Source organism: Mytilus trossulus, chromosome 11, assembly GCF_036588685.1.
Source record: "Mytilus trossulus isolate FHL-02 chromosome 11, PNRI_Mtr1.1.1.hap1, whole genome shotgun sequence".
In the NCBI taxonomy this organism is placed as follows: domain Eukaryota; kingdom Metazoa; phylum Mollusca; class Bivalvia; order Mytilida; family Mytilidae; genus Mytilus; species Mytilus trossulus.
In genome coordinates, this window is record NC_086383.1 from 65048334 (window position 1) to 65074804 (window position 26471).

The following is a 26471-nucleotide window of genomic DNA, read 5'->3' on the forward strand; positions in this document are numbered from 1 at the left end:
TCAAACTGTCTCATTGGTTAACAAGAAAAATTAACATGGCTGGTCACACTATTTGTGTATCAGCAAGCAGGGGTTCAAATCAGCAGTGGTCCGAGGTCCGCGACCTTCCAGTTTTACAATCGGACTTTCAACTTGGTTACTAGCTACGCCCGACGAAATAAAAGATAACTTTGCAAAGCTTTTTACCAAAGTCTCCAAATAAACTATTTCAAAACTTATTTTCACCTTTATTTTTCATGACAGCGATGTTCATTTTGTTCAACCGCTAGCTCCATACAGAAAATCACTGATAGGTAATGTGTAAAATCGTATCTTACTGACAAAAACAACATTAAAAAACAATGGATGTCGTGAAAATAATTACAATATGGGGTCCGATTCCGGAAGCGGATAAGGGTAATTCTGGGTTTTTGGCGATCAACTACATATATATAAAAAAAAATCCAGACAGGTGACAAAATACATGTATGGTTATGGCTAAAAATAGAACACAGGTTAAAATGCAGTTTTTGGCTTATATCTCAAAAACTCCAGCATTTAGAGCAAACAAGACAAGAAGTTAAAGTATTTATTAGGTCAAGGTCTACCTGTCCTTAAATTTTCAGCTGAATCGGGTAACTGGTTTTGCAAGTATAATGCACCTGAATTGATGATTTTAAAGAAATTTTGCAGGTTTTGGTTATTATCTTGAATATTATTATAGATACAGATAAACTGTTAATAGCAAAAATGTTAAGCAAAGTAAGATCTACAAATAAGTTAATTTGACCAAAAATTGTCAATTGACCCCTTAAGGAATTATTGCTCTTTAAAGACTTTTTTCACAATTTGTTCATCATGTTGACTTACTTTAAAAAATCTTCTCCTTTGAAACTGCTGTATCAATTCCAGCCAAACTTAGGCTAAATGAGTTTCAGAGTATCTAGTATACATTTTATAGTTTATTTCCTTGTATGTCAAGAAACATAGCTCCTATGGCTAAAATAGAACATAGGAGAAAATGTTTTGTTTTTTTTTGCTTTTGAAGAAAATTGGACAATTCAAAGAACATTTAAATAATTTGAAAAGCCAAAATAATCATTGATGAGAGATTAAACCAAAAAAATTAAGGTGAGCGATTCAGGCTCTTGAGAGCCTCTTGTTATTTTATTTTAAGAGACTTTCACTGTATTATTAAATTTATTTATTTTATAGAATATCCGTGATATATCAGAATCCATTTTGACCAAACTCACCGAGTTGAATAGAGATGACTTCCAGGATCTTGTCGCTCTAGGAACATTTTCTTCCTACGAAAACAGGGTGTTTTTGGCTGGTCCTTGCAACATTGGGAAATCTTCGCTAGCAAGTATTTTAATTGACGAGGCAATTCCAAAGACATGGTATTCAACAGATGGACTAGTTATTCATTTTGGTAGAAATGGCATAGACTTACAACACAGAAAAATGATTCCATTGAAAAAAGGTACATGATATATTTTTGTTTTATGTGGAAACCATTTCAGCTTGATTATTAGTCCTTTAATGACGAAGTCTAAGGGACTGTAGGTTTGCACTCTGTCTGCCTGTCTGTCTGTCCATCCGTCAGTCTTTAAATGCTTGAATATATTGATTTGATAATTGACTAAATTGCGATTTAATTTTTGCGATATTGAGAACAATTCTGTTAAATTTATATAATTTAATTTTGGATGTAACACGTCTTCTGATTTGTCAATCAGCTCATAGACATAATTTGATCATGTGCAGATGACGTTTTTTTATGATTTACCCCGGTTTAAAATGAAACTTAGAATTAAATTATAATGTAATGACTGTAAAATTTTTTCTGTCTATTTGAAATAACATAACAAATGTGGTGCACACTTTAATATAACCCACTATGTTATTTCTACATAGACAGAAAACAAAATTACAGTCATTCTTTAAATAAAAACTTTCAAAATGGGAGTTTAAGTTATTGCGAATATAAAACTTTTGCATTTTTGTAAATAGTCATGATAGTAAAGACGTCATGGTTATCAGTAATGCTCTTTGTTTCCTAATGCTTGAAAAATATTGATTTGATATTTTGATATTTGGTATATAGTTCATTGACAAATTACAGATCAAGTTCAAATTTTGTTCGATTCGGATGATTTTTTTTTTGTTGAATATGGTTCTTTGAATAGACATAGAAAATTCACCCACAAAAGTTCCATTGTTTGTTTTGCTTGAAGATATTGATTTGATATTTTTGGTATATAGTTCACACCATGATTAATTAAAGATCAAGTTAGTATTTGTTCCAGTACAATGAATTTTTAATTGGTGGGGGACTATGAATCACCATGCAATACACCCATAATGCTTGCCCATTGAAGCAATTGATTTCTTCAGATTATTTAAAGCATTCTTGCTAATTTCGGTTGATTGATTATCAATATTATATCTGATTTTGGATGAAAGTCAGTCAGATGTCTAGTATTGAATTTAGCCTGTCTATAAATAAGGTTTTCTTACCTCAAAGGATCTTTCCTGTTTCTTTAATTATTAAATTTAATAGTTTACTATCCACTAACAGTTATCTCCTTATTTATCATCTGACGTCCCTTCTATAGTATAGATGTTTTAGATGATAAATTTTAATACTGACTTCATCACAAAATGTTCAATGTTTGAAAGCACTTTGTTTACCATTTGTTTTTAAACTTTATTAGGTAGTGCTGATATTTTAACAAAACTTCTACTTGGAAATCCTGAATTAAGAGAACATCAAAGACGTCCTGTTGAATCCAAAATAGAGCAGAATGTTGATAAAAATATAGATAAAGTCCTAGGTGATCCTAAATCAAATCTTACAACAAATGAATCTACGTTAAATCCACCTAATATGGATAACTTTCCGCCAAAACAGCATACTGTCCATTCCATACAAGATGATTTATCAGAGAAGATAAAGGAAGGAACTTATATCATGAAAATAGCACCTTCGGATTTGGTCGATTTCGGTGGGCAAAGATCGTTTGATATGACTCATCAGTTATTTATCCAGCACAGGGGGACGTTCATTCTGATGTTTGATGGACGTTTGGGTCTTTATACAGAGTTAGAAGAATATCCACAAGGAGATGTTACAGCTGCATGTGAGTTGTTTCTTTTTATTCCATTGGATTTTAAATACTGTTTATATTCATAACAAAATATATCAATGCATATTGTAAACAAAACTGTTGTAGTGTAGAAATGACAAGATGTGATGTGAGTGCCAATGAGACAACTCTCCATCCAAGTAACAATTAAAAAAGTAAACCATTATCGGTTAAAGTACGGCCTTCAACACGGAGCCTTGGCCCACACCCTACAACAAGCTATAAAGGGCCCCAAAATTACCAGTGTAAAACCATTCAAACGGGAAACCCAACGGTCTAATCTATATAAACAAAACGAGAAACGCGTATATATTACATAAACAAACGACAACTACTGTACATCAGATTCCTGACTTAGGACAGGTGCAAACATTTGCAGCGGGATTAAACGTTTTAATGGATCCAAACCTTCTCAGTTTTTCTGAAACAATAGCATAACATCACAACATAGAAAAACACACGATAAAATATCAATTGGCAAACTTAACTCAATCAAAAAACGTATGATTACACAATGAACGAATAAATTTCATCTGCGATATCTGAATACAAATGCACAGTTAATTAAATATTAGAGACACATTCATGACCAACAAGCTAACAAAAAAATTCAAACAAAGCCATGGCAGGACATCACTGAGAAATATTTAACCAATCAAAATTCACTTTAGAAAAAAAACGGTTTTAAAAAAATAATTATAATCATGAAGTTTATACAAATGGAGTAAGAATAAGTGAAAAATTGAAGATATTACAAATAATCAAAGCTGGTGTACAGACAAGGTCCATATAAATAAAAAATAACAAAAAAGCATTATAAACAGTATTAACAGGTCCTTTAATTCTTTTAAATCACTTTAACTCAATATTTTAAAGTTCCTCTTTTTTGTTTTTCTTGTAAAAGGGAGGTGAAATGGGTTTAAGTAGAGAATTTTGGCGATGATGGCACATGTCTGTTGGTTTTTTTTATTGAATTTATTGATCATGTTGATACAATGTCTATTGTTGGTTTCTAACTTGTCATAATCGTCTGTCAGTAAAGAAGATTGAATGCAATCTGTATGCATATATATATTGGTTGCTGTTTACGAGTCGCTGTGTAGTGTTTATTTCTATTTTCTGTTTATGCGTTTTTGTGTAATGTTCATTCCTATTTTTTGTTTATCCTATATCCTTGTTAACTTAAGGGGGTAGACCTGGTATATGTGAGACAACTCTTTACCAAACATTAAACTAAAGAAAATATTTTTTAGCTCACCTGGCCCAAAGGACCAAGTGAGCTTTTCTCATCACTTGGCTTCTGGCGTTCGTCGTCCAGCGTTAGCTTTTACAAAAATCTTCTCCTCGGGAACTACTGGGCCAAATCAAACCAAACTTGGCCACAATCATCATTGGGGTATCTAGTTTAAAAAATGTGTGGCGTGACCCGGTCAACCAACCAAGATGGCCGCCACAGCTAAAAATAGAACATAGTGGTAAAATGCAGTTTTTGGCTTATAACTCAAAAACCAAAGCATTTAGAGGAAATCTGACAGGGGTAAAAATGTTTATCAGGTCAAGATCTATCTGCCCTGAAATTTTCAGATGAATCGGTCAACCCGTTGTTGGGTTGCTGCTTCTGAAGTGGTAATTTTGAGGAAATTTTGCTGTTTTTGGTTATTATCTTGAATATTATTATAGATAGAGATAATTTGAAAACAGCAATAATGTTCAGCAAAGTTAGATTTACAAATAAGTCAACATGACTGAAATGGTCAGTTGTCCCCTTTAGGAGTTATTGCCCTTTATAGTCAACTTTAAACCATTTTTAGCTCACCTGGCCCGAAGGGCCAAGTGAGCTTTTCTCATCACTTGGCGTCCGTCGTCCGTCGTCGCGTCGTTAACTTTTACAAAAATCTTCTCCTCAAAAACTACTGTGCCAAATTAAATCAAACTTGGACACAATCATTATTGGGTATCTAGTTTAAAAAATGTGTGGCGTGACCCCTCAAACCAACCAAGATGGCCGCCATGGCTAAAAATAGAACATAGGGGTAAAATGCAGTTTTTGGCTTATAACTCAAAAACCAAAGCATTTAAAGCAAATCTGACATGGGGTTAAATTGTTAATCAGGTCAAGATCTATCTGCCCTGAAATTATCAGATGAATCGGACAACCCGTTGTTGGGTTGCTGCCCCTGAATTGGTAATTTTAGGGAAATTTTGCTGTTTTTGGTTATTATCTTGAATATTATTATAGATAGAGATAAACTGTAAACAGCAATACTGTTCAGTAAAGTAAGATCTACAAATAAGTCAAACATGACCAAAATGGTCAGTTGACCCCTTTAGGAGTTATTGCCCTTTATAGTCAATTTTTAACAATTTTCATGAAATTTGTAAATTTTAACTAACATTTTCCACTGAAACTACTTGGCCAAGTTCAATATAGATAGAAATAATTGTAAGCAGCAAGTTCAGTAAAATAAGATGTACAAACACTTCACCATCACAAAAACACAATTTTGTCATGAATCCATCTACGTCCTTTGTTTAATATTCACATAGACCAAGGTGAGCGACACAAGCTCTTTAGAGCCTCTAGTTCATAAATCTAAGTAATCTTTTACAAAAATCTTCTCCTCTGAAAATACTGGGCCAAATTAATCCAAACTTGGCCACAATCATCTTTGGGGTATCTAGTTTGAAAAATGTGTCCGATGACCTGGCCATTCAACCACGGGTAAAATTAGAACAGGGGTAAAATGTAGATTTTGGCTTATAACTCTGAAACCAAAGCATTTAGAGCAAATCTGACAAGAAGTTAAATTGTTAACCAAGTCAATATCTATCTGCCCTGAAATTTTCAGATGAATTGGACAATCGGTTGTTGGGTTGCTGCCCTCCAATTGGTAATTTTTAAAGAAATTTTGCCGTTTTTGGTTATTATCTTCAATACTATTATAGATAGAGATAAACTGTAAACGGCAATAATGTTCAGCAAAGTAAGATCTACAAATAAGTCAACATGACCTAAATAGTCAATTGACCCCTTAAGGAGTTATTGCCCTTTATAGTCAATTTTTAACAATTTTCATTAATTCGGTAAATTTATGTAAATTTTTACCAAATATTTTTCTCTGTTACTAATCATGCTAATGGGCAAGGTTCATTATATATATATAATTGTAAGAAGGAAGAACGTTGAGTAAAGTTAGAACTTCAAACACATCACCATCACATAGACCAAGGTGAGCGACACAAGCTCTTTACAGCCTCTAGTTTAATGATGTGGATAAAAAGGTAGAAAATTATCATTCTTACAAATGATTTTAAAAACACCAATGAACTTGATGAGTTCTGGAGAAACTTTACCGACTGAAGGACCTTGTGGCATCATTTATACAATTAGCAAAAAACATTGGAAGTTTTTGGAAATTCGATTTGAACATATGAATAACATAATGAAGTAATATTGTTTAGTGCTAATACATACATGTTATATAAGTCATTGATACAAAGTTTGTACTTACTGGTTTTTTTTCCCAAAATAAAAGGCTACATTCTAGAAGATATGATCTGAACATCAATCCTAGTACAATATTCTTATGCTAATAGATAATCTACATTAACACAAAGATAGTACTAAGTTAGTGACAGACTGTCAAATCAATAATTTATGATAGCGTCTGCTATTGATGACAGGAGCATTTTGTAGTCTGAGGGGAGAAACCAATAAATAGTTGTGATAAAAAAACTAGGTCAACTCGTCCCAAGAATACTCGTCCCATACTGAATATTACTTTTTTCTTATAAAATTAATTACAAGTATTATTGGGACAGTACTCTTTTAACAATTACACATTAAAAGAATATCAAGACAGTCTGTTGTAGGTTTTGTAAGCTGGAAATGAATTTTGTCCCCAAATTCTACTTTTTTGTGTGCCTTGTAATCCAACTTGTTGCAAAATGTTAAAAATTCATACAGTCAAATTCGATATAATTTTGTGATTTTAAAGATTAATAACCAATAAATATTTTAACAATTTGCAGGAATTAAACGACAAATTTGAAAAAAAAGTGTCATCTGAGCTGGCCAGACTTTTCACGGTATCAATTATCAAAAACTAGGTTTTTTGTCGAGCCTGCAACTTTTGTTGCAGAGAGCTCGACATAGGGATAGTGATCCGGCTACGGTGGCGGCGGCGGCTTTAGCTAACTTCTTAAAAGCTTTATATTTTAGATGTTAGAAGACTTGTATGCCTCATACTTTGTATATATATGCCTCATGTTACAAACTTTCCGTCAGTCACATGTCCAATGTTCTTGACCTCATTTTCATGGTTCAGTGACTACTTGAAAAAATTTATTTCTCACTTATTATATATAAGTAATTGGATAACTATATTTGGTATGTGCGTACCTTGCAAGGTTCTCATGCCCGTCAGACAGTTTTCACTTGACCTCGACCTCATTTCATGGATCAGTGAACAAGGTTAAGTTTTGGTGGTCAAGTCCATATCTCAGATACTATAAGCAATAGGGCTAGTATATTCAGTGTATGGAAGTACTGTAAGGTGTACATGTCTGACTGACAGGTGTCATTTGACCTTGGCCTCATTTTCATGGTTCAGTGGTTATAGTTAAGTTTTTGTGTTTTGATCTGTTTTTCTTATACTTTTTGCAATAGGTCTTCTATATTTAGTGTATGGAATGATTGTAAGGTGTACATGTCTAACTGACAGGTGTCATCTGACCTTGACCTCATTTTCATGGTTCAGTGGTCAAAGTTTAGTTTTTGAGTTTTGGTCTATTTTTCAAATACTTTATGCATTAGGTCAACTTTATTTGGTGTATGGAAATATTTTATGATCTATATGTCTGCTAGGCAGGTTTTATCTGACCTTGACCTCACATATCCAACTATAGCAGTCAACACGTGACTTTTGTGACGTCACACATCACCCGTATCAAGCCCAAGTAAATTGTATAGAAATGCATAGGGGCTTTCTGGAATCGATGAAATACATTACTTTAAGTTCATGATACTAAAAGTGTGGGTCTTTGTAGTAATTCCTCATATATTTAGAAATATAAATATTCCTTTTGGAATAGTTTAAATTTTGATCTTCTCCCTTCCAAATGCTTTTGAAAATTTGTCTTGTTGCCTCAATAGTTCACACTGTTAAATCATACAACTACGATAAATATTGGATTTTCTGTCGTCTTTCACCTTAAGTTGCGATTTAAACAAAACAGATGGAATAATTGTGGGTCTTTGTGCTTATTATTATATTCATAAATATTTGAAATATCGTATATAGAATAGTTTAATTTTCTATTATGTCCCTTCCAAATTGATTTGAAAATAAGCTATTTTCAGAAAATCTGCTATTATTTTTCAAAATGGCGACCAAATTGACAGCGTGTGGCGACATGGTTAAAATATTATTTGTACGATTTTAACTATGAAAATTAAATAACTGTTGGATGCTCGCGTTTTCATTCATTGTCTTACCTTAAAGCAGCATGTAATCGAACATTGGTTCCTTTTTATCAAGCTTAAACATGCTGTTGTTATTTTTATAAAATTTTGAAAAATGGCGAACAAATAATTTTCAAACGTAGAGGATGTTCGACACTTATTTTGATAATGCACATAATTCAATTTATTTTCTCTGTTTATATTGCAATTAAATATGACACGTTATTGTAACTATAAGAATAGCCATAGCAAGATTAAGGAGACATTAATTAAGTCATAACATCAACGTGATCAAAGAAAACAAACATGGCACCTAATCACAATGTAAGTTTTGACAATACCTATGTAGATGCATGTTTTGACAATACCTATGCCGGTTAATGTTGTCCGATTATCAATGAAATTCTTTGCAATATTATTTTATATTCATAAAAAAAGACATCGAATGGATATAAACCGAGGTGAACTAAATATATTTTTCAATTTTCTTTAAATAATTCATCAGGTAACCAGTATAAAAATCCTAATTGAACCAGTCACATGCAGAGTTATCGAACGTGATTATGACTGTAATAGTTGCATATGTTTTCACGCTCCATTGCTAAGTGTTAAGTGTTTGTGTTTTGGTCTGTTTTTTTCTGAATTTATAAGCAATAAGTCAACTATATTTGTTGTATTGAAGAATTGATAGCACATGTCTGCCTGGCATGGTTCATCTGACCTTGACCTCATTTTCATGGTTCATTGATCAATGTTTTGTTTTCTTGGTTAATGTTGAGTTTATGTGACAGTTGTAATAAAGCTTGTTTTAAGGTACTGGCTGTTTGTATTACCATGATGTTTCAGATTTACTTTAATATATTTTTCTTTTATGCAATTTAACATTTAGGGGGTATTTCTAATGACAACATGTACAAAAACACTCAATGATTTTACCTACTAGTGTTTTCTTCAGGTTTTTAGGGTACCCCAAAATTGGTCATATTCAATATACCCTACACTAAAAATGGAATGGTCAATTTCCTTAAGACTTAAGCAGATAATGCATGGACCCCTACCTTTTCAATGATGTAAATATGAGGAAAATTAAATGGAAGGCAAATTTTGGTGTTACCAAGGCCTACCCCCTTAAATGAGGATTAGTTATAAAACGATATTTGATTATTTTTAAGAACAAAACTAATAGTTATGCTAGAAGTAAGTCGTCTATTGTAAAATTGTCTAAACCTAGACTAATTTATACATCCTGCTTATTTAAGTTTTAGAAGTTACTGACACTCCAGCTCTAATTGCTGATGATGTACTAGCTCAGCTAGAACTGTGGGTTTAAACCTAGACTCATTTATACATCCTGCTTATTTAAGTCTAGATGTTACTGACACTCCAGCTCTAATCGCTGATGATGTACTAGCTCAGCTAGACGTTACTGACACTCCAGCTCTAATTGCTGATGATGTACTAGCTCAGCTAGAACTGTGGGATTAAACCTAGACCAGTCTTTTAACTATAGTTCCCTGACCATTTGGCAGTATTTTTCCAACATTTTTATTAATATGATGATACAGCTGATTGTTTTTGTGTAGGAATAATAACCGTTTTTTCTGTAAGTTAATGAATCGCTGTATAACACCGTAATTATGGTTTATATTATTTCTCACTTACTTTTTTGCAGCCATTATTTTGCATTGGATTAACTCTATATTGACTTACTGTACAAAAAGTGATGACAAAATGCCACGAATTGTGTTTGCTGCTACCCATAGTGATAGCTTCTCTGAGGTAAGTCTAACTTAACAAACATTCTACCACTATTCTCTGGGGGAAAGTCTCATAGTCAATTGTACCACATCTTCTTGTTGAATGAAGAAAAAATCAGTACATACACAGCAAATGCACAAAAAGCAAAGTACAGCAAGTACAGCAAAAATGAGAAAGGTATGTTAAGATGTAAAACCTCATGGATCCATTGAACAAACCTTAAAAATCTGAAAGTAGTACATATTCAAAACAAAATACTTCCTATGCATGGGTGTAAATATCTATGTAAAATATATTTTGTTAATTTAGTTAAAAATGAAAGGTGAATGACTAGTAATCCTTGAAGATCATTTTTTAACAAAATCAGTGCATGCACAGCAAAAAACACAAACATAACAGGCTTGTATTTTCTACTCTTCATCTCAAAGTCACAAGTGTAAACACAATCCTTGTAAACAATCCTTGTGAATACCTATTTCAAATAATATTTATAAACATTTACCATGTTTACAGTGATCGCTGTTTACATATTGCAAGAGAATTTGAAAGTTCAAGCAAACCATCATTTATTATGAAATGACTTCAACTTAGATTTATGATAGGATAGTCATACATTTTCGTTAAGCCTCATCTTTCATCTGATTGACTTGGGTTAAACGTGTCTTTAAGACGAGCAGCTTCAACTATTTCAGAACACTTACAAAACAAGACAAGAAAAACAATGTGTAGGGTTTGGTGTCTGTCTTAATGAGATATACCCGGCATATTTTGTCATTTATATTAGTTATCAATTATGCTTGCTAATAAGTTTTAAAATCTTAATACACATAGTCAGAGTGATCTTACAGTGTAGTTTTATGATGTTTGAATGAACAGACTACGGTTTAGCATATTGAGTGAATGTCCTATAAAACAAGTAAGCAATTAACCACTCAATCTTATATTTACGATGAACCGTGTTTGTTTTTTTTTTTAAATTATAGTGGAAGTGATTTAAATATATAATAATATTTATCCAGCTTTAATTTCTTATGAAAATGATATAATTCATCGATGTAATTTCTCGTTTTATAATTGACAGGATGAGAAAAATAAATTAGTTGTAATATTCCAAGAAGAGCTGTCAAAGATGTTTTCCTCACACAAGCTTCATGAGCATATCATGTACGAGAAAGTCTTTTTTATCAACGCAATAGACGACGCAGACAAAGAGATTGGTCGTTTGAAGGATAAATTAGTTGATATAGCATTTCAGCAGTCAACATGGGGACAACAAATGCCGATTGTTTGGGTACCTCTTGATTTACAGATATCAGATATGAGAACAGATGGAGTAAAGTTGATAACGAAAGAAAAACTCTTAGAGATGAACAAAAACAATGAGGAATTTGCTCTAAGTGAAAGAAGAGTTGAAGACTTCTTACTTGTGCAACACTCAATTGGAAAGCTATTGTATTTCAATGAACCTGCTTTAAGAGATTTCGTTGTCATTCAACCTTCAGCAATGGTCAATATCCTGAGAGCTTTTATTACAGACATAATGTTTTGGCCAGAAAAAGGACCTGTTCGAGACATACTGGAGAATTTATCATCTACAGGAGTTCTAACGAAGACAGACCTTTTTACTCTGTGGTCACAACCAGCTTTCGAGGATATTTTGACCGATGTCAGAACAAAGGAATATATAGTGCAGGTCCTCCTTCATCTTGATATCCTTGTAGAACCTAAAAACTACACCTGGAAAGATACACCTGCAGATTCATTTCTGATACCCTGCATGGTGAAGTCTAAAATTCCAAGAAAAATGCAGAATGCTGCAACAGATGACAGAGCAATATGCATAGCGTATCATATAAAGGAGACAGTGGTTCCATCTGCTTTGTCGTTCAAGCTTATAGGGGCTGCAATCAGCATTTGGCCTTTGAAAGAAGTTGATGCTCGTTTTTGCCTTTATTATCAAGCTGCAGTTATGGATACTGATACCAGAAATGAACTTCAAATTCATGTGGAATGGCACAGAATTGTTGCATACCTCGTAAATGACACGTCAAAACACCTCATTTCACCAGATTTAGCAACAACGATACAGGAATGCTTGACATTGGCACTAGGACGAATTCTTAAGTTTTATGGGCATTGTTTTGGTAGAGAAAATCATCATGTAACGTCAGACCTTTTTGAAATAGAAGTTGGTGAATTATGCAAAGGTGAAACCTGTTTAATTCCTTTGTCAGATGCAAAAACGAAAGAACATTGGAGATGCAAAAATGGGAAAATACACAACACGAAATTTCCTCTGAATTGGAATGTTGATAAGGTTAGTGATATGTTTGTATACATTTTTATTTGATTATTATCTTGAATATTATTATAGTCTAGATAGAGGTAAACTGTAAATTGCAATAATGTTCAGCAAAGGAAGATTTACAAATAAGTCAACATGATCAAAATGGTCAGTTGACCTCTTTAGGAGTTATTGCCCTTTAAGTCATGGTCTATGGACTTTTGCTCAGTTTACATGAACCATTTTGACTAGGTCAGTGCATGGATAACCTCAATTGATAGGTCACTGATATATGGTATGCAGTTGTTCAAACATCTGACATGTCTTACTTCCATAAAAATGTTTTGTCCCTGCACTATCAGCCATGGTTCATTAAATTTTACTAGTTGCTTACCTTCCATATTTAAACATTGCTATTTTAGGATCAACAACAACATATTAGGATCAACATAACATACAAGCGAGACATATTTAAAGAATTTATTAGGTTTAAATATATTTTGTTAGATCACTTGCTTTCTTATTAATATTTACCAATCACTTCTTGTCATGCAATACTTTTTGAAGCAATTATTGCTAAAAAAAATCTGTTTTGGAAGATATTCTACCAGCAAGACCATCTGTCAGTCATTGAACAGCAGAGGTTATTACATTAATGGGCTTCCATAAAATCGTCAGGAAACGTATATACATTTAAAAAAACTGATGAATCCCATAACATGTTTAATATAACTCTCTAGAAAACGATAACCGTAAATCTTATGCAGACATTTTTGCTTAAAACAAATAGGAGTCTAAGAGAAAGATATCAATGTGTCGTCAATAATTTGTCTTACGTGAACAGACATCACAGAGACAAAAAAAAACACATTCAAAACTGGAAATCTATATTGTGAGTAAATATCTACAAAAATCAAATTGTATTGCAAAATAAAAGCTGATCATGCGATGTATTTCAGAATAAGAAGCAGTGTGACTCAAATTGTAAAGGTAATGAATTATTATAGATTGATTTAACGTATTCTTTTTCATTTTTTTTTAAATTCATTTATGTAATTTATAGAGCATTTAACATGACTAAAACTACAAGATATATGCTTTTGCAATTGATAAAAGATTATGGACATAACAATCAATTTTAAAAGGACATCTATCTGAATAGAAATATTAATTGAAATTGATAATATGCAAATTAACTCATCATATACCAGGATTACATTAGGTATTTACACCAGACGCTCGTTTTGTCTACAAAAGACTCATAAAAGAGGGACGAAAGATACCAAAGGGACAGTCAAACTCGTGAATCTAAAACAAACTGACAAAGCCATGGCTAAAAAAGAAAAAGACAAACAGAAAAACAATAGTACACATGACACAACATAGAAAACTAAAGAATAAACAACACGAACCCCACCAAAAACTAGGGGTGATCTCAGGTGCTCCGGAAGGGTAAGCATAAGTGACGCTCGAATCAAAAAAATAAATAAAAAGGTCAAATAAAGTACAAAGCTGAAGAGCATTGATAACCACAATTTCTAAAAGTTTTGCAAAACACAGCCAAGGTAATGTATTTCTGAGGTAGAAAAGCCCTAGCATTTCAAAAAAAGGATGTCGTCCTCCAAACATTTATCTTAGAGTGTATCCCTTAACATTATATTGGAATTTGCTGTGCATAAATACATTGAGTACGGTTAACGAATAAATATTTAAGGCACAACACAACTGGTGTAATGATTGTTTCCCATGCAACTTGTCTGAATTCATGTTTTAGTTCATACTTTTCGAAATTGTATTCTCATAATCTAACTAAGGGAAAACAAGAGCTCATATTAATTTACGCATAGTACATGTATTTAAAATATGAATGAATAAGTAAGGTACACAATATCAATGATGCAATTCATAATATTATATGTATATTTAAGCAGCCACGTCTTCTTCAAATTTAAACGTTAAATGCAATACTTTAAATTGTTAAGGTGTAAAACCACTGCATCATAGAACGTTGTATTAGGTTTCATTTTAAAAATGGGATTCATTGTGTAATCATACGTTTTTTGATTGAGTTAAGTCTACCAATTGATATTTTATTGTTTGTTTTTCTATGTTGTGATGTTATGCAATTGTTTCAGAAAAAGGTAGAAGGTTTGGATCCATTAGAACGTTTAATCCCGCTGCAAATGTTTGCACTTGTCCCTAGTAAGGAATCTGATGTACAGTAGTTGTCGTTTGTTTATGTAATATATAAGTGTTTCTCGTTTCTCGTCTTTGTCGAGCCTGCAACTTTTGTTGCAGAAAGCTCGACATAGGGATAGTGATCCGGTGGCAGCGTTAGCTCACTTCTTAAAAGCTTTTATATTTTAGAAGGTAGAAGACCTGGATGCTTCATACTTTGTATAAAGATGCTTCATGTTACGAACTTTCCATCAGTCACATGTCCAATGTCCTTGACCTCATTTTCATGGTTCAGTGACTTCTTGAAAAAAAGTTAAGATTTTTTGTTATGTTAAATTCTCTCTTATTATAAGTAATTGGATAACTATATTTGGTATGTGCGTACCTTGCAAGGTCCTCATGCCCGTCAGACAGTTTTTACTTGACCTTGACCTCAATTCATGGATCAGTGAACAAGTCCATATCTCAGATACTATAAGCAATAGGTCTAGTTAATTCGGTGTATGGAAGGACTGTTAGGTGTACATGTCCAACTGGCAGGTGTCATCTGACCTTGACCTTATTTTCATGGTTCAGTGGTTAAAGTTAAGTTTTTGTGTTTTGGTCTGTTTTTCTTATACTATATGCAATGGGTCTACTATATTTGGTGTATGGAATGATTATAAGGTGTACATGTCTATCAGACAGGTGTAATCTGACCTTGACCTCATTTTCATGGTTCAGTGGTTATAGATAAGTTTTTGTGTTTTGATCTGTTTTTCTCATGCTATATGCAATAGGTCTTCTATATTTGGTGTATGGAATGGTTGTAAGGTGTACATGTCTAGCTGATAGGTGTCATCTGACCTTGACCTCATTTTCATGGTTCAGTGGTCAAAGTTATTTTTTTGGTCTATTTTTCTAATACTTTATGCATTATGTCAACTATATTTGGTGTATGGAAATATTTTATGATCTATATGTCTGTTACGCAGGTTTTGTTTGACCTTGACCTCATTTTTACAACTTATTGCTCAGTGTTAAGTTCTTGTGTTTTGGTCTCTTTTTCTGAATTTATAAGCAATAAGTCAACTATATTTGTTGTATTGAAGAATGTTAGCTGTACATGTCAGCCTGGCATGGTTCATCTGACCTTGACCTCATTTTCATGGTTCATTGATCAATTGTTTTCTTGGTTAATGTTGAGTTTATGTGACAGTTGTAATAAAGCTTTATATTTGGTCTATCAACATAATATCTATGATAAGTAAAGAGGGCGAGACATTTCAGCGTGTGCACTCTTGTGTTTATGTAGATTAGACGTTGGTTTTCCCGTTTGAATGGTTTTACACTAGTAATTTTGGGGCCCTTTATAGCTTGTTGTTCGGTGTGAGCCAAGGCTTCGTGTTGAAGGCTGTACTTTAACCTATAATGGTTTACTTTTTAAATTGTTATTTGAATGGAGAGTTGTCTCATTGGCACTCACACCACATCTTCCTATATCTATTAAAAAAATTATCCTTCAATTTGACAGTTGTAAAATTATATCTTGAGCGTTTCTAAGCACCATTATTTTTTTTTTGTGTTTCTATGAAATATGTTTTAGGTTACATGCTTACTAAAGCTAGTGAACAGAAAAACCGAGAAGCAATTTGTTTGTCTAACATCAAGTGATGGTTATTATCTTTTATGCAATGAATTATCATTTGGAATTGTGTCTGTAGAAACAAAGATACATTAGTCAAATATATTTGTAAAATGCCAATTTAACAAAGACTTGTAGGGGAATATAATGGTGATAATGATCCTGTAGAGGAGGTGCCGCATTTTTTTTTTATAACAAAGACACTCTTGGGAAGCCTTGTTTTTGTCTCGCCTTGACAGAGTCAAAAAGCGAGACATAGGTACGCTGTATTTAAGTTTGTGATTAGGTCTAATTTATGGTGAACCACAAGTGATAGGTCAATAATATTTGGTATGCAGTTGCATACGTATTGGCACATCTCATTTCCGGGGAGATTATTTGGCCCTGTCCCCTCACTCATGGTCTATTGACTAAGAAACTTTTGATTTATCTATATTTATTAGTTTGTGATAAGATAAAAAAAGAAGATGTGGTATGATTGCCAATGAGACAACGATCCACAAAAGACCAAAATGATACAAACATTAACAATTATAGGTCACCTTTATGGGGAACAACAGGTGGTAGGTCAATGATATTTGGTATGCAGTTGTATATTTTCAATAAGCATTGGCATATCTCATTTCCATGGAGATAATTTGTCTTCGCCCCCTTAGTCATGGTCTATTGACTTTGATAATTTTTCATAGTTATCATGTATTATTTTGTGATCAGGTCATTTCAATGGAAATCATTAGTGGTAGGCCAATGTTGATTGTTTAGCCATGTAACTCAGTCATGTTTCATTGACTTGGAGAATATTTGCCTAACTTGTGTAAGATGTTAAAGTATTGCTATTTTGATTTCAACATTTGCATTATGAAAATTACAAAAGGGCGAGACATATCTCTGCGACAACAGTTTGGCTAAAATGTATGATGCATTTATTGCTTTTTAATGTTTGATACGTACAACGGTGCCATTGTTTTAGTGATATCTATATGCAGTATGTTTCATCTGTATTCGAGCATGTTGAATTTTTGCGCAATAGCAAACTGAAATCCATAAATATACAGGTACTGCCTATTTCATCTTGACTTTTGCTGTCAGTATTGATGTAATACATTCCCATATTAATTCTAATAACTAATTTATAAATTCAGGTCTTGAAACAGAAGCACAACTCTTGACACCAGATGATCATCATTTTGTGCAACTAGCAAGAACAATAGGTATTGTAGACTTCTACAACTTCTTCATTGAACTTGGAATGGAAAAAGCCGATTACGACAACTTAAATTTTCGTTATTTCTCAAATCCTATGGATTTTATGTTGATGGGACTGTTTGAATGGCAGGATAAAACTGAAAGTGACCAATTGACTGCAACATTTGGGAAACTCCAGAAGGCACTGACAGCTATTGAAAGACAGCACTATCTGTGTCAGGTTGATTATTTGAACTAATTCTTTCATTTGATTTTCTTTGATATTTTTCTACCGATATCATCATGATTATTTCTTCTGTCACATGGACTTACTATACTGACTTCCTTAATCTAAATTCTATGATAAGGTGGACAATATATTTACATTGTACAAATGCAAATTCATGAAAAACCTCATAATAACAGATACCAGCCTTACATTGTTACAATTGTGTTCATCAGACAAAAGTTTCTCTACAAAAGACTTATCAGTGATGCTCCAATAAACAAAATTTAACAGCCAAATCATGTACAAAGTTTAATGTACATCGTTTAGCAACTAATAGCTTGGGATGTGTGCCAATTGTCGCAACACAATCCTGTCCTCTTTTCCTTTAATGTGACCTACTGAGTAAGACTCATCACCGGGTAAGTACTTACATAAGCAAAACAGCAGGTGCAACATGTGGTGCAGTAATGGTCTACCTCGGTAGCACCTCACATCATCCCCAGTTTTTAATGTGGTTTGTGTTGCTCATTCTTTAGATTTTTTTGTTGATTTTCAAGACTCAATACTTTATTACTTCTTTTCCCTTTTTCTTTTCATATATATCCTTTATTTTTTCTCATCTCATAAATGGAATGGACAAGTTCAAATGTGAAAGACGTCAATATAAAAGCAAGCGATATCCATAAAAAATGAGAATTTTCTTATTTCATAGATTGAAAAGAAGTTTTTTCCTATTTGGCCTGGATTAAAAAAACGCGATATCTGTATCATTGTATGAAAAAATAATCGTCATCCTCGTCTTTCTGATTCACATGTCTATTTCTTGGAATATCTTATGTATGGTAAAGTGTTATTTTAAGAATCTGATTCTATTCGCCCTGATTATCATTGCACTAGTTTATGTTCACATGTGGTCCGTTCTTCCTAATACCAGTTCGGCCTGGGTCCTTTCAGTCTGATTGTTTTGTATAAAACTAGAGTTAACAGACTCTATTGGTGACTGTTTTGTATAAAACTAGAGTAAACAGACTCTATCATTTCTATTGGTGACATCACCAAATATCTTATTTTTGTGGGACGTGCTTGCAATTTTCATTACACATGTTCATGAAGCTTTCGTGCTGAAACCCAAATATTCACCTTGTCTCCTGCAAGTTGGTAAAAAGATATGTGTAACTAAGTTGTTCCGTGGACTTCATCCTTTTTACCAACAAATGATAATACCATGCATTGACAAATTGTATGTTTGAAATAGAAAGCTAACAATTTTTGGAAATAACAAATATTATTGAGTAATACATGTATTTATGTCTTGTAAGAATTTTGATTTCTTTTTTCCAAACCAAACCGACCAGACTATTTCACCTAAGGAATTCGTAGACCAACAAAACATCCCGACCGTGTCAAATTGAATTTTAGTTGTGAGATTTAAAATGATTTTTAATTTTTGAATTCAGGAGTTAAAAAGTGACCTTACATTGTCTTCTGCCATTTTTGGGAGATGTGTTTCTTTTAATTCTTTTATGCTATCATAACTTCTACTCATCATTTCATCATTTCATCATTTATGTATTTCAGATACACAGAGAGGATCATACTTTAGTGGGTAGGTCTATTATAATTGCTTCATTGCTGATTCTTGAACATCATTATTAACTCTATATGTTGCCTTATGTCATTTCTTTGAGAGCAAACAAAAATGACAAACACAATATTTTATCTAAATGGTGTATGTGCATTTGAGTCTTATTTTGCATATATAAGGATCCATGATTTCTTATTTTTTAATATTATGTAAGGTTTTGTACTTTCCTAAATATGTGTACCATGTATTTATGTCTTGTAAGAACTTTGATTTCTTTTTTCCCAAACAAATCGACCGGACTATTTCACATAAGGAGTTCGTAAACCAACAAAAACAACGACCTTATCAACATCTGTTGAATTTAAATTGTTAGATTTAAGACTATTTTTCATTTTTGAAATCAGGAGTAAAAAAGTGATCTTATCATACATTGTCTTTTACACAGAGAGGATCATACTTTAGTGGGTAGGTCTATTATTATTGCTTAATTGCTGATTCTTGGACATCATTATTAATTCCATATGTTGCCTTATGTCATTTCTTTGAGAGCAAACAAATATGACATTTAGTCTAAATGACGTATGCGCATTTAAGACTTATTTTGCATATATAAGGATCCATGATTTATTATTTTTTAATATCATATAAGGTTTTGTACTTTCCTATCAATTTAGCTAATTTAATCCTTTACAGAACAAGCTCATAGCCGCCTACAAGATGTTCCTTCAGATGACGTTATTGATGCTTTGACAGAAAAAAACCTGATTGGTGATTGCGTTGTTCACTTAGGAATTGAATTGTGTCTAAGCATCGGGGACATCAGGAAGACTTTGTACAATTTTCCTAGGGATTTGAATGGTCAAGTTCATGATCTTCTCACCAAATGGAAAAATTGCAATGAAACCAAGATGGTAAAACCAACAATCTACAGACTTATGGTAGCTTTAAAACATATTAAAGCAGCTAAAGGACTAAGTTTTGTGAAGAAAACATATGGTGTGGAGTAAGACTTTATATATTGTATAATGTGTAAAAGTATATTACAATACATATAGTAGGTTTAATTGTAGTTAACAAAATTGAAGGGTACTACGTAGTTTTTTTAAAATTAAAGAATGTATGTTCTGTTGCACTCTTTGATAATCAAGGTAAACAGATGAGGCAATTTTTTTCTTTTAGTATTGTGGGTGAAAAATTCATATTTTAAATTATTAACAAAAACAACGTATCCTTATGGCTTTATTTGATTTATTTCTCTAATAAACAATGATTTTTTTTTTAGCAAGAGGTGTTCTGCAGTCATACTAATCCGATTTTTCTGGAGCCAAAACAGGCTATCATTTCACCTATGTAAATAATTACTTCATTTAACCCAAAATTTAAAATGTTTATAAAAAGGAATCAACCTCATATTCTTATTACGCTTGAAGTTTTGATTTTGTCATCAACATAATTATCATTCTAAATATCATTCCTAAACTGCATGAAATAATACTTCCTTTAGTTCTAGTCCTTGTTAGCTCACCTGGCAGAATACCAATACAGCTTTTCTCATCAGTATGCGTCTGTAGTCATTTGTCGTTGTCGTCGTCTATTTACTTTTACAAAAGTCTTCTCCTCTGAAAATACTGGGCAAAATTTAACCAAACTTTTTAAAAAAATTGGCAACAATTATCATTTGGATATATAGCTTTTACAATATCTCTGATGACCCATCTACAAACTGTGGTGTTCGACATGACTAGAAATAGAAGATAGGGATGACATGCAAGTTGTTTGTATTATTTTTGAAAACTGCCATCAATAAAGATATTTAAAGGGGGTCCTATTTGAACAAAAATATGAAATTAAAAATGTATTCAATACACATAGCATTGAAACAAAAATTTCACAATAAACATAATATAACTTCAACACCATATTCATCAACACTTACCTTTATGTATATCACTTTTAAAATTGAAATAAAACATGCTGATTTAAATAATCTCAAAACTGAATTGCGACTTAAATTTTCAATGTTATTCAAATTTTTTGAATGTGTCAGATATACTTTATGGACAATTTTCACCATACACTTAAGGGGATAGACCTTGGTTCAGGGAGATAACGCTTTAAGTCAGTTATACTTTTGTAAAAGTCAAGTTTTCATCAATGTATTTTAAGCATTTACCTGAACAGATTAGAAATAATCTATGTAACCTTGAAGCTTAGAATATATTTATGAAAATGGTTAAAACAAACGTTCTGATGATTTTAAGAGTTATTTCCCTTAACCTATGTCTACCTCCTAAAGCCTAGTATAGATTTATGGTGTCAGTTGACATAAAAAAGAAGATGTGGTATGATTGCCAATGAGACAACTATCCACAACAGACCAAAATGACACAAACATTAACAATTATAGGTCACCGTACGGCTTCAACAATGAGCAAAGCCCATACCGCATATAGTCAGCTATAAAAGGCCCCGATAAGACAATGTAAAACAATTCAAACGAGAAAACTAACGGCCTTATTTATGTAAAAATAAATGAACGAAAAACAAATATGTAACACATAAACAAACGACAACCACTGAATTACAGGCTCCTGACTTGGGACAGGCACATACATAAATAATGTGGCGGGGTTCAATGAGCTTAGTTAATAATGCAGGGAACATTTTTTGTGTTAGAATATATATAAAATAGCATATAAAGCAACTTGATAAATTTAAAAAATGACACCTTTGTTTTGTTAAACCAAGAATTAAATATAATCATGATAATAGAACTTCCATAACAATCCTAGATAAACTTTTAAAATAGAAAATGTGTTTCAAAGTTAAAAGTAACTGTAAAAATTTATTTCAATTGAATTTAAATATTTTTTGTCAAAATTAAAGACATGGCATACAAGAAGCACTTGAATAAGGTTTAATTACCCCAGAACATGTTAGTTTTACAGGTAAAAAGAAAGCCTTATTTTCTTAAACTCGTGTATTACTTATCTAGTGAATTCAAAAGGCCTTGAGGAGGAAAACAGAATGTTGCATCTTTGAATGAATGTTATTTTTAATTTGATACTCTCTGGCCAGGTGTGATATTTTGAATGAGTTTGACCCGTACAGGATGTATTACTTTATACGTCACCACTAACCAGAAGAACAGTTTGGTTTTTTTTTCATTTTTTATCCCTTTTTGATATTTATTATATACAATATATCCAAAATTATGATAATACATATATTTCTAATATAAGGTTAAACAATTTCAGTGATTTTGTTGGCTGTTGTTACCTCATTAAAAAGATTATTATATAACTATTGTATATAACCATGAAACCTATGAAGTTCTAATTAAGAAATATAGCAAAATTAAGTTTTAAAAAAACACCACACAGGCCAAACAAGAAGCACATTAACAAAGTTTAATTACCCTCAGTATAGGTGTAGTGTTTTAGGTAAAAGAAAACCTCTTTTTAACAAAACTCTTAAACTTTAAAATAAATAAAGTTGAATTATTATATATTAAAATGATTTGATTTAACTATCTCTATTTGATAAATCTTTTATCAATGAGTCGTGTAAGAATGTTAAAATCTGTTTTTGTATATATCTTTATTTTATTTAATTAAAAAAAAAGTAGAATTGAGGTCAAGTATGGTTCAGACTGGTCGATTATTGTTCAGACCTTTGGTCGAGTATGGTTTAGACTGAAGAAATAGGTTGAGTACAGGTCAAGAATGGGTTTAGACTGTTTCAGATTTGTTGAGTGACACTTCAGACTATTTTCAATGGCAAAGAAAAGGGTCAAGTACAAATCAGTACAGTTGAGAATGGTTAAGTCTGGGGTCGAGAAATGTTGAGTAAAAATCAGTATAGTCAAGTTCAGATATTGGCCATTTTAGACTTCTACTAGTTGGTAGTGATTGTTGATCTGATATCTATACAGTTGTTGAGTCAGTCAATCCTAACCCAAATACTTTATAGTTGGTCGTATATAATAAGAAAGAACCATATTGAATGAGGTCAACCTGTATTAAGTCAAGATAATTAAAGGTTATAGCGCCTATAGGAATTTTGATTAGATAATGAGCTTTACAAATATTGTTTATAATAATAATAATTATAACCAAAAACAAAAAACAGATTTTATGCAGAAATGTGATTTCTGAATGTTTAATCAAATAGTACAAAATTATTGAATCAAAACCTTACTTTGATAGATTGTCATGTACAACGAGAGGAACATCCGTATCGATTTTGAGGTCACAATATATCAGGTCAAGTTCATATTGGGGCATAGGAAATGTTAGCTTTCTCAGTAAATATTCTTTAAGATACGCTAGAAACTGTCATTTGCATCACCAGAGTTACACAACAAAGATTATATGTAATGAAACTGCATGTTGATACTTTAATTTTGGCATTGTACAAGTCAGGTATCCATTGACTGTCCATGGCGTTAAAGCACTTAACCCCTGGAATGTGTTTGATATGAATTTGGTCTCTGATGTATGATTATTTGTGTTTGACTTTTTACTAGCTTACAGTAACTGTAATGCATTTTTGTAATGCAATGTTTACTTATTTTGTGTTATATATCGTCTCACTATTGTTAATAAATACATGTACCACCTTTGTTTCGTATATCGATAAATTTTCATTTATGTACTTGGACTCGGGACAACAAATGTATTAATTTGTAAAATTCAGTACTCCATGATAACAGTGGTCAACAACATTTTAAATTTATATTTACCTGTGTACGTTGTGCTTTTAACGCTTTTTATATTAATATTGTGTCATAGATCAAACTTATTTGTTCAGTCTAACTTAGTATTCTTGTAGTTTTTCTACTTGAATTGTTTCCTTTTTGAACCCCTAATAGTTTGCTGTTGTGTTGAATGCCGTACCTGTAGTTGTTATGTTTTTATACATTTTGACTTAGATGGATAGTTGTCTCATTGGCACTCATTCCACAACTTCTTATCTATTTTGCTACATTTCACTTATATAGATAATTATCAAGCATATTTAAGATTAAAACATCAAATCTAAAGTCGGTTAAAAATGAAATAAGTCGAACATAACAATAACACACCATAAAAACCAATATTAGTGTTACGTTCGTAATTAATCGATTCCTAACCTAACCTTGAATTTCGGTAATAGCTTTGTTGTTATTGATACATTTTCAACGTAATTGTAGTAAGTGCCTTCTCTAAAATTATCCAATCACTCTATAAAGTAAAGTTTTAACTAAGTTTTGTGTTCCTACCAATTACCTCAAAAAAAAATAATTAATGGCTAGGTAGAAAATGTAAAAAACAAAAATGATCACGATCGCCATTAAAGGTCTAAAAAATGCCAATATAATCAAAACCATTTGATGACATCTTCAGGAGTAATTGCAATAATTTAAGTCAAAGTAAACATTATTGGTGGATATATCAAATTTCGATGAAATTTTGGATTCTTTTAAAACTCGTTGAACTGCATCTGAATGTCAAAAAATTGAAACAAAACTATCAAAATAAACAGATATATTTGTTAAAAAACGGAGAAGATCTATAAATATATAGGATGTACGTAAGAATAACAAAAAATTTCACTTTCAATTCAGTTTTCTCGAAAATTCATCAACATAATTTGTATTGGAAAAGATACGTTATTACAAACATTCCGTTCTAATAATGAATATTTTAAGGATCACTTTTCTTTTCTATAATCAATAGAAATCAACTAGTTTCGATGTGTAGCATGGGAAAATCAGATAAATTATTGCTACGTCATGAAAGCATTGCGCTGCAAAAATCATTCTGTATACATCACTCATATTTATGTATAAATGATTTAGACCAAGAAAGCAAATCCAATGACCCCTTATATTATCTTATTAATTAACCCAAATGTTAACATTAATACTTAACAATAAAGTCGAGAATGGAAATGGAGAATGTGTCAAAGAGACAACAACCCGACCAAATAAAAAAACAACAGCAGAAGGTCACCAACAGGTCTTCAATGTAGCGAGAAATTCCCACATGCGGAGGCGTCCTTCAGCTGGCCCCTAAACAAATATATACTAGTTCAGTGATAATGAACGCAATACTAATTTCCAAATTGTACACAAGAAACTAAAATTAAAATAATACAAGACTAACAAAGGCCAGCGCGGGGTTAAACAAATTTAGCTGTTTTTACAATCGTTCTTTACATTTATTACCCCATTTCCCAGTGGAACTATAAATGCTACATGCATATCATTTTCAATGTTTCAGATTGGGTTCAAAGAAATCTAAATGCATACAAAATTTCATCAAATTTATTATATTTAATTATAAACAACCAACTAAGTGATGACAATTTTTTCGTATTTTTGCCTATTACTTCAAAAATGTGTATAGAAATTTTAAGGTAGAAGATGTAAACAGCAAAATTAATAAACACCCAAATCAACGAAAAAAGACAATTCATAGATGACCAAGCGAATTTAATCACTCCTTAAAGAGATATTGCCCTAAAGGGATTTTTATTTCATAGTATAGTTCTTATTGTATTTATCATGTACAGTATTACATATTTTATAAATAGTTAAGTAATAAAATTTATCAACATGTGAACATTTTTCTTTTACCTAGATATCATCAATGCACCTTTGTAGCTTAACATTAACAAAATAACAACTGCTTGAGAATGCTCTTTCAAATATTCTGCCTGGATATATGTAAGGGAGATAATTCGAGCTCATGAGTATGAGCATATACTAGACTACAGACAGGTTACTTATGTTTTTGAGTCTTGAATGGCAAACATTTGATGCATATGCAATATCACTACAAACTGCTCAGAGTCTGAATTGACCAGTTTTTGTGCTCGACCAGTAAAATCGAGCACACATTTTACTCGACTAGTCTTGACATTGTCTCGACTTGACTTAACTGTACTTAAGTGTACTCAACTAGGTCTCGACTTTACTTAATTAGTCTAAAATGGTCTTGACCAAGGCTCGACCTGTCTTGACTATTCTCGACTCAGTCTGAACCAG

At 32.1% G+C, this 26471-nt stretch overlaps 1 protein-coding gene across 1 annotated transcript in view; it reads left to right on the forward strand.

Moving 5' to 3' along the window:
* LOC134690244 (uncharacterized) overlaps positions 1-26046 on the forward strand; it is a 41624-nt gene extending 15578 nt beyond the window's left edge. The window contains exons 3-10 of the mRNA XM_063550220.1: positions 1195-1465; positions 2700-3125; positions 10268-10374; positions 11435-12670; positions 13597-13627; positions 17582-17865; positions 19432-19459; positions 20132-26046. Coding sequence (XP_063406290.1) covers positions 1195-1465; positions 2700-3125; positions 10268-10374; positions 11435-12670; positions 13597-13627; positions 17582-17865; positions 19432-19459; positions 20132-20445 — 2697 coding nt within the window. The 3' untranslated portion in view covers positions 20446-26046. The remainder of the gene's footprint in view (positions 1-1194; positions 1466-2699; positions 3126-10267; positions 10375-11434; positions 12671-13596; positions 13628-17581; positions 17866-19431; positions 19460-20131) is intronic.
* The last annotated feature ends 425 nt before the right edge of the window (positions 26047-26471 follow it).